The sequence below is a fragment of the Piliocolobus tephrosceles genome, chromosome 14, assembly GCF_002776525.5.
Source record: "Piliocolobus tephrosceles isolate RC106 chromosome 14, ASM277652v3, whole genome shotgun sequence".
Classification (NCBI taxonomy): domain Eukaryota; kingdom Metazoa; phylum Chordata; class Mammalia; order Primates; family Cercopithecidae; genus Piliocolobus; species Piliocolobus tephrosceles.
In genome coordinates this window covers 4,447,986-4,457,165 of record NC_045447.1, presented here as the reverse complement: position 1 = coordinate 4,457,165, position 9,180 = coordinate 4,447,986, and the positions used below count along the sequence as shown (strand labels likewise).

At 53.0% G+C, this 9,180-nt stretch overlaps 1 protein-coding gene across 2 annotated transcripts in view; it reads right to left on the bottom strand.

Annotated features, from left to right (window-relative positions):
* The window catches only part of VAV2 (vav guanine nucleotide exchange factor 2), a 238,500-nt gene that overhangs the window by 54,042 nt on the left and 175,278 nt on the right, over positions 1-9,180 (bottom strand). For both annotated transcript variants that reach the window (XM_026457484.1, XM_026457483.2), the window contains exon 5: positions 193-295. In XM_026457484.1, coding sequence (XP_026313269.1) covers positions 193-295 — 103 coding nt within the window. The remainder of the gene's footprint in view (positions 1-192; positions 296-9,180) is intronic.

Here is a 9,180-nt window from a genome sequence, read left to right as displayed (position 1 = left end):
GGGAGAGCAGGAGAGGGGAGAGGACAGAAGGGAAAGGAAGGGGAGAAGAGAGGAGGGGGGAGGGGAGGGGTGGAGGGGACGGGAGGGGGTGGAGGGGAGGGGACGCGAAGGGAGGGGAGGGGAGGGGAGGGGAGGGGAGGGGAGAGGAGAAGAGGGGAGGGGAGGGGAGGGGAGGAGCGGGGCAGGGCTCACCATGGGCTGCTGCACCTCCACCTTGATGATGTCCTCGTAGATGTCGTCCCCTCCATCCTCACACGGGACGCAGTCGTAGATGTCCTCCCCCAGGTCATGCTCGCTGTACAGGAGGAGGCAGGTTAGAGCGGGGGGAGGCTCCCACCACCCTGACCGGGGAGCCGCAGAGCACGAGGGTCCATGAGGGATGCAGGCAGCTGGGGCCACAGTGAAGTCACCTGCCCAGGGCCTCAGTCTACAAAGTGGGGTGGGCCCCACCTGCAGGGCTTCCGTGGGCGTGAACCAGGCAGCGTAGGGAGCATCCCCCAGGGCTCTGCCTGCTGCCTCCACAACGTGCATTTCAGAGGGATCTGCCAGGACAAAGCCCCCACTTCTCCAGCCCTTTAGTAAATGCTGGGGACATAGGCCAGAGGTCCAGGGGCGGGACCCCTGCCCTCACCAGAATCTTCCCAACTCTACCTGACGGGAGCACCCGGCTCCTGCCTCCAGACCAGAAGCCTCTCTCCCCCAGCCCAAGGCTGTGACCTGGAGCCCGGAGTGCTTCCAGCTCAGCCCTGGCTCTTCCAGTCCTTGGAGCCAAGGTACAAAGGTTCCAGGTACATGAAGGGTGACCCGGAGTTTGTCATTTGCCTTCTGAAACCAGAGCCAAAGAAATTCCCACCAAAGTCTAATATGATAAAGCTTTGTTTTAGCTCACGGTCCTACTCCAACAAGCCACCCGTCCGCCTGCAGGACTCAGTTCACGGGCTGCCTCCTCCAAGACACCCACCAGGATCGCCACTTGGCCTGTGATCTGAACTGTTGCAGGCACCCGTGGACTAGATGCAGCTCCCTGGCTACGTTTCCAGTGACTCTGTGAGTGGCAGCAGATGAGCCTGGCCCCTCCCCACACTGGGCTTCCTCAGCCCTCCTGACGCTCCACAGCTGACCTGCTGGGGCTCAAGAAGTCTCTCATTGAAGCAGCACCTGAGCCAATCTAACCACCGTCCCCCCCACCCCGTTCCCACAGGCCCTGCTGGGGACTCACTGCACCTGGGGGCAGAGGGGCAGGAGCTATCCCAGGCCCAGACCGGTGGTGTATTCAGCCCTGCAAGCCCTCACCCCTGCACAAGGACGCATCTCACAGCCTGGGCTCAAAGTGGGTGGCAAAGTTCACTGCGAGAAGGACGGAAATAAATGCAGAGCACCCCCTTCCACTGCCACCATGACTGGCACGCAGGGAGACGAGGCAGGGACGGAAGCCGGGGCAGGAACCATCCCTGCGGCACTCAGGAACAGGCTCTCCAGCCACGCCGTATGCCATGGCCTCATCCCGAACCTGGCCTTTGAATATCAGCTGTCGCCTTTTAAGGCTTGGGTTGGGGAGGACCATTCGAGGCCTACTTGAGAGAGGGAGGGCACATGTGCATTCGAGGAAGGCCCTCAGCACCTTCCCTGGAGGACACGCTGCAATGCACCTGCCACACGGCCTCTGTCTGTGGGCGAAGCATCTGTGCCTCTCTAGAGGGGAAGCTGGGGGCGAGCCCAGCTCCTGCCTTGTGGAGCCTCCTGCAGGCAGGCGGGCAAAGGAGGCGGAGGAAGCTGTCACTCTGGGTACTTCATTTTCTGCACCACTACAGGTGTGAGTGAGGCGGCTGAAAGCCGGCCAGAGGAGCAAAGCTGGCAGAGGGCAGACCGCCCTGGGACAGACCGGGCTGATGGAACCCTCCAACCAGCATTCAAAGAGCCACCCACACATGGGCAAGCCCTTCTGTGTGCCAGCACCTGTAGAAAAAGTTATTCTTTTGGGCCTCACAGAATCCTTGGAGGTAGACAGCACTGTGGCCATTGTGCAAATTAAAACAAACACACTGAGGTTAAATGGTCAGCAAGGGGCAGGGCTGTGGCACTCGCTCGCTGTCCTCTCCTCTCCCTGCCCACCCTCCACTGTGAGAGGTCTGTCTGGGTGTTGCTCAGCCGTGCGGGAGAACTGAAGCCAGGGCAAAGGCAGCCGTCAGACGGGCTGGGCCCACAATCTGGTGACAGACGCTGCCCTGGGAACAGACATGAAGGCAGGAAGGGTGTTTGTGAGCTCATAGGTTTTCTTACTAACCCATCTCAAAGGTCCGTCCCCAGCCAGGTCCAGCAACTGCCTTAGAAACTGTCACCTGTGATGACACAAATCACCTCCCCTACTCTCCAGATGCTGTCCCCAAGGAAACAGCCCCCACTGCTCTGCCTGCCAGGCTACCAGGGACGCAGGCAAAAGTGACGGGAGGGGTTGTTCTCAGCGGCTGCCAGCCACCCCACGTTTCCGTCACACGGCAGAGTGAGGCTGGCAGCAAAGCCTCTGTGGAGAACTCTTGACAGTTGGAGGCGAGGCGAGACGGGGAAGCTTCCAGGCTGCTGAACGAGACAACTCAAGGGCAGATGAGGCCACTCAGACTGTCTAGAGACAGACGTCGGCTTTTCTCCAACAAGCCAGGTGGAAGGAGGGGGGTTGGCTGTGAAATGCTGCAAGAGCTGATGACATGGATCAAAAAAGGCTGCAAGCCGGACCTGGACAGGGGCCTGGAGGACATCCCGTGCAGGGATGGCAAATGGCCACACGGTGGGGCGTCCCAACAGACCCCAGGGCTCCCCCCAACCACTCAGGAGCCTGTTCATAAAGGACCTTGTGCCGCCTCCATCACGGGTCGACCAGAACCGGCTGCTGACGACAATGCAATGTGTTTCCTCTCCCGCAGGAGCCCCAGGCTTGTCACGGTGCAGATGGGAAACCCACTCAAGCTGCTGCAGGTCTCTCAGATGTCATGGACACACATCCTTCGCTCGTGCCTCCCACCGCACTGGCCTAGCACTGCCATTTACTGAGTTCTCGATGACGTGCCTGGCTCTGACAAGGCCTGAGCGTATTCCGGGAAATACAGGATACAAGCCACTGATCTCGGGATGCAGGAGGCACGAGCTCCATCCCGAACCCAAACATATTAAGGAGGGAGAGGACAGGGAAGGCTGGGATGGTCAGAATCTTCCTGAACAGATGAGACTCGAAAGATGCTTTGAAGCCCAGGTGGACCTAGAAAAGGGGTGTGAAAGGCAGAGTCCCCCGCCCACCTGCCTCTTCCCTGGCCCAGTCAGAACTGTCATGCTGGGATCTAGGTACAAGTCCACATCTATGTAGCACCTGCTGCATCTCAAGCTTGGTAAGAAATGGCAGGCATAGGGTTTTCACAATATTTTCACTAAGCTTTTTAAGGATCAAAATACACCCTTAGTGGTAACTTTTTGATAAGTGGATACACCTGGGTCACTCATTCCCTCCCACATCAGAGAGCACTTTCTTTTCATTTTTTTTTTTTTTGAGACGGAGTCTGGCTCTGTCGCCCAGGCTGGAGTGCAGTGGCCGGATCTCAGCTCACTGCAAGCTCCGCCTCCTGGGTTCACGCCATTCTCCTGCCTCAGCCTCCCGAGTAGCTGGGACTACAGGCGCCCACCGGGTTCACGCCATTGCAAGCTCCGCCTCCCGGGTTCACGCCATTCTCCTGCCTCAGCCTCCCGAGTAGCTGGGACTACAGGCGCCCACCACCTCACCCGGCTAGTTTTTTGTATTCTTTAGTAGAGACGGGGTTTCACCGTGTTAGCCAGGATGGTCTGGATCTCCTGACCTCGTGATCCTCCCGTCTCGGCCTCCCAAAGTGCTGGGATTACAGGCTTGAGCCACTGCGCCCGGCCAGAGAGCACTTTCATCTCACCGGAGCTCCTGCCCTTCTCCATCAATCTCCTTCCTGCCCCCAGCAATCACCCTTCCAACTGTTCTTCACCACAGACGAGCCTTGTCTGCAGTAGAATGTCAATGGCGTCGTGCATTAGTTTTCACGCCTGGCTTCTTTCCCTCAACATCGGGTCTCTGAGACATCCATTCCGACTTGCCCACATCTGCAGCTCATTCCTGTTTACTGCCGAGTAATAATCCACAGTATGAATAACAACAGGTTACCCATTCTCCTTCTTGACGGACATTTGGGTTGCTTCCAAGTTTTTGGTTATTGTGAATAAAATCTGTTATATGAGCATTCAAGTTGTGTGTGTGTGTGTGTGTGCCTGTGCACGCATGTGTGGTGGGGGGGGGGGTTACACAGGCTTTCTTTTCCTTTGGAAACTAAATTCCACTAGGAGTGGAACTGCTGGTCAATGAGAAGGTCTAGACTCAACCTCATAAGCAGCTGACAAATGCTTTTCTAAAGTGGGTGCATTCCACACCCCCAGCCAGCAGCGCTCACCAGCCCCAGCTGCTCCATATCCTGGTCAGCTTCTGCTGTTGCCAGTCTTTTTCCATCCAGCCCCCAGAGTGCCTGTGGAATGAAACAGAACTGTGGTTCTATTTGGCACTTTCCTGATGGCTAACGCTGCCGAGGGGTCTTCTGTGTCCTTACTGTCTACCTTCCTTTGTGAAGGGTCTGTTCAAGACTTTTGTCCATTTCTAAAATTTGGTTGTCTGTCTTCTTACTGAATTCAGTGAGTTCTTTACATATTCTGGATACAGATATGTTTTGTGATTCTTCCCCCAGTCTCTAGCTTGGCTTTTCATTTTCTTAATGGTATTGAAGCATTCACCTTTAATAAAACCTAATTTATCACATCTTTCTTCAGTCGCATCCTGGCTCTGTCCTGTGTCCAAAGAAATCCGCAGTGGCCGGATCTCAGCTCACTGCAAGCTCCGCCTCCCAGGTTTACGCCATTCTCCTGCCTCAGCCTCCGGAGTAGCTGGGACTACAGGCCCCCGCCACCTCGCCCGGCTAGTTTTTTTTGTATTTTTAGTAGAGACGGGGTTTCACCATGTTAGCCAGGATGGTCTCGATCTCCTGACCTCGTGATCCACCTGTCTCAGCCTCCCATAGTGCTGGGATTACAGGCTTGAGCCACCGCGCCCGGCCTCAATCACGGTATATTTTCCTACAGGAGCTGCATAGTTTTAGCCATTATGTTTAGGTCTCTGATTCATCTCCAGTTAATTTGTGTGCGTGGTATGAAGTAGGGTTCACTTTTTTCCCATAGGAATAATCACATGTTCCAGAACAATTTCTCAAAACTTCTCTTTTTCGAGCAGGGCATGGTGGCTCATGCCTGTTCTCCCAGCTACTAAGGAAGCTGAGAAAGGAGGATTGCTTGAGTCCAGGAGTTTCAGGCTGCAGTAAGTTATGATCATGCCACTGCACTCCAACCTGGGCGACAGAGTGAGACCCTGACTCTCAGAAAACAAACAAAAACCTTGCTATTGGATTGCTTAGATCTCTGTCAAAAACCAATTAGCCAAATAAGGGTGAGTCTATTTTGGAAAAACTACTCTATTGCATCAGTCTATTTGTTTATCTCTACGCTAACACCTCTGTCTTGATAGTTTCACAGAAACTCTTGAAACCAGGTAACATCAATCTCCTGACTTTGTTCTTCTACAAGACTGATTAAGCTACTCCAAGGTCCTCTGCATTTCCACGTAAACTGTACAACCGTCTTGTCAATTTTTTAAAAATGTCTGCTGGGATCATGACATTGTACTGAGTCTACAGTTTAATTTGGGGAGAACTGACATCTTAACGATAACACCTTCCAATCCATAAACATAGTATATATTTTATTTAAGTCTTCCTTAATTTCTCTGTGAGACATTTTGTAGTATTACGACAGAGGCTTTGGAATTTAGGAAGTATTGGGCCTTTTCTTTTTCAACGTTTATTCTGCTTCCTTCATTCTTCCTCTTCTGAGACTGCAATAGTCTCAACAGTCTCTTCTGAGACTGAGACCGGTGTTAGACGTCCTGACATCGTCCCACATGTCTCAGGCTCTGCCCCTTCTCTCCAGGCTTCTTTCTTCCCTGTTATTCAAAGTGTGTAATTTCCAGCCTGGCGTGGTGGCGCACGCCCGTAATCCCAACAGTTTGGGAGGCTGAGATGGGACGATCACCTGAGGTCAGGAGTTTGAGGCCAGCCTAGCCAATGTGGTGAAACCCCATCTCTACTAAGAATACAAAACTTAGCTGGGTGTAGTGGTGAACTCCTGTAATCCCAGCTACTTGGGAGACTGAGACAGAATTGCTTGAGCCTGGGAGGAGGAGCTTGCAGTGAGCCGAGATTGCACCATTGCACTCCAGCCTGGGAGACAAGAGCAAAACTCCATTTCAAAAAAATAAAAAATAGGCCAGGTATGGTGGCTCAATCCCAGCACTTTGGGAGGCCAAGGCAGGCAGATCACAATGTCAGGAGATCGAGACCATGGTGAAACCCCGTCTTTACTAAAAATACAAAAAAATCAGCCAGCACGGTGGTGGGCACCTGCAGTCCCAGCTACTCGGGAGGCTGAGGCAGGAGAATGGCGTGAACCTGGGAGGTGGAGCTTTCAGTGAGCCGAGATCACACCACTGCATTCCAGCCTGTGTGACAGAGTGAGACTCCGTCTCAAAAAAATAATAATAAAATTAAATTTAAAAAATAAAATAATAAAGTGCGTAACTTCCACTGGACTATCTTCAAGTTAAACAACTTCTCCCTGTGCCGTGTGCAGCGATGGTTCATTTCAGATATCGTGCTTTTCAGTTTCAGAATTTCCATTTGCCAGTTTTCGGTAGTTTCTGTTTCCCTGCTGAGGCTCCTCATCTGTTCATTCATTCGTCGCACATTTTCCTCTAAGTCCTTGACCGTATTTGTAAAAAGCTGCTGTGATGGCTGATTTTGTATGTGAATCTGACTGGGCTAAGGACTCCCCAGAGAGCTGGTGAAGCGTTATTTCTAGGTGTGTCTGTGAAGGGGTTTCCTGAAGAGATTGATATTTGAATCAGAAGACCAAGTAAAGATTCACCCTCACCAATGCGGATGGGTGTCATCCACTCCATTGAGGGCACAAGTAGAACAAAAAAGGCGGAGGGCGGCCGGGCGCGGTGGCTCAAGCCTGTAATCCCAGCACTTTGGGAGGCCGAGGTGGGAGGATCACAAGGTCAGGAGATCGAGACCATCCTGGCTAACACGGTGAAACCCCGTCTCTACTAAAAAAAAAAACACAAAAAACTAGCTGGGCGTGGTGGTGGGCGCCTGTAGTCCCAGCTACTCGGGAGGCTGAGGCAGGAGAATGACGTGAACCTGTGAGGCGGAGCTTGCAGTGAGCCGAGATCGTGCCACTGCACTCCAGCCTGGGCGACAGAGCGAGATTTTGTCTCACAAAACAAAACAAAAAAAAGGCGGAAGGCGACAAACTTGCTCTCTTCTGAAGTTAAGACATCCATCGTCTCCTGGCCTCAGACATCAGAACTCCTCCTGGTTGTCAGATCTTCAGACTCCAGAACACACACCAGCACCTGCCCACCCCGTACCAGGACTCAGGCCTTTGGCCCTGGGCTGACACATCACTGGATCCCTGGTTCTCTGACCTTTGGACTCAGACTTAAGCTTCCCTGGGTCTCCAGCTTGCAGGCAGCACATGGTGGGACTTTCTGGCCTCCATAATTGCGAAAGCCAATTCCCATAATAAATCCCCTCAGCCATCTACAGAGATCCCACTGGTTATGCTTCTTGGAAGCCGCCAATTGCAACATCTGGGTCATCTGAAGGTTGGCTTCCATTGACTCTTCTTTTCTGAGCATGACTCACTTTCTTCTGTTTCTTGCGTTTGGTGAGATTTCTTTCTTGGACCCGAGATGCTATGAGCGATACTCAGCCTCCTGAGTAGCAGGGATTACAGGCACTCACCACGATGCCCAGCTGATTGTTTTATTTTTCTTTTCTTTTTTTTTTTTTTTTTGAGACGGAGTCTCGCTCTGTCGCCTGGGCTGGAGTGCAGTGGTGCGATCTCAGCTCACTGCAAGCTCTGCCTCCCGGGTTCCCACCATTCTCCTGCCTCAGCCTCCTAAGTAGCTGGGACTACAGGCCCCCGCCACCTCACCCAGCTAGTTTTTTGTATTTTTCAGTAGAGACGGGGTTTCACTGTGTTAGCCAGGGTGGTCTCGATCTCCTGACCTCGTGATCCGCCCGTCTCGGCCTCCCAAAGTGCTGGGATTACAGGCTTGAGCCACTGCGCCAGGCCTGTTTTATTTTTCATAGAGGACGGGGTTTCACCATGTTGGTCAGGCTGGTGTCAAACTCCCGGCCTCAAGCACTGCGCCCGCCTTGGCCTCCAAAAGTGCTGGGATTACAGGCGTGAGCCACCACGCCCAGCCACACCTGTGTTGTTTTCCTTCTTTAATCCATGACTACGAGGAACATTCCTTCATACGGGCTCATTCTTCATGCACCACTTTCCATTAACCTCTTGTCATTCGCCAAGGTTAAAAGTGAGCGACCTCACGCCTGTAATCCCAGCACTTTGGGAGGCCGAGGCGGGCGGATCACAAGGTCAGGAGATCCAGACCATCCTGGCTAACACGGTGAAACCCCGTCTCTATTAAAAAATACCAAAAAATGAGCTGGGCGTGGTGGCGGGCGCCTGTAGTCCCAGCTACTCGGGAGGCAGAGGCAGGAGAATGGCGTGAACCCGGGAGGCAGAGCTTGCAGTGAGCTGAGATCCGACCACTGCACTCCAGCTTGGGCGTCGGAGTGAGACTCCATCTCAAAAAAAAAAAAAAAGTGAGCAACCAAAAACACTAGAGGAGAAGCTGTATTTGGGAATCTTTCTCTGGGACAGAATCATCTTAAACATGCAGACAACATCCCTTCTCTCCCTTCCATCCAATGTCAGTTATCCGAAGCCTGTTGATACTGGGGGCGTGGAACCTGGGGTCACCCAGTTCTGCCTGTCACACCCTCAGGCTCCCTTCCTACCAGGCCCTCCTTGTGAAGCCCAGAGCACTGGCCGTCGGCCTGGCTACACGGACAGCACTTTTCATTCGTCAGAAGTACTCTCCCAACCATCTGTATTCTGGTCAATGAACACTGGGATAGACAGGTTCCTGCGTGTCATCTGAAATTCTAAAACAGTGGAACTGAAATTTCATGACACACATATTCTAAATTATGAGAGAGG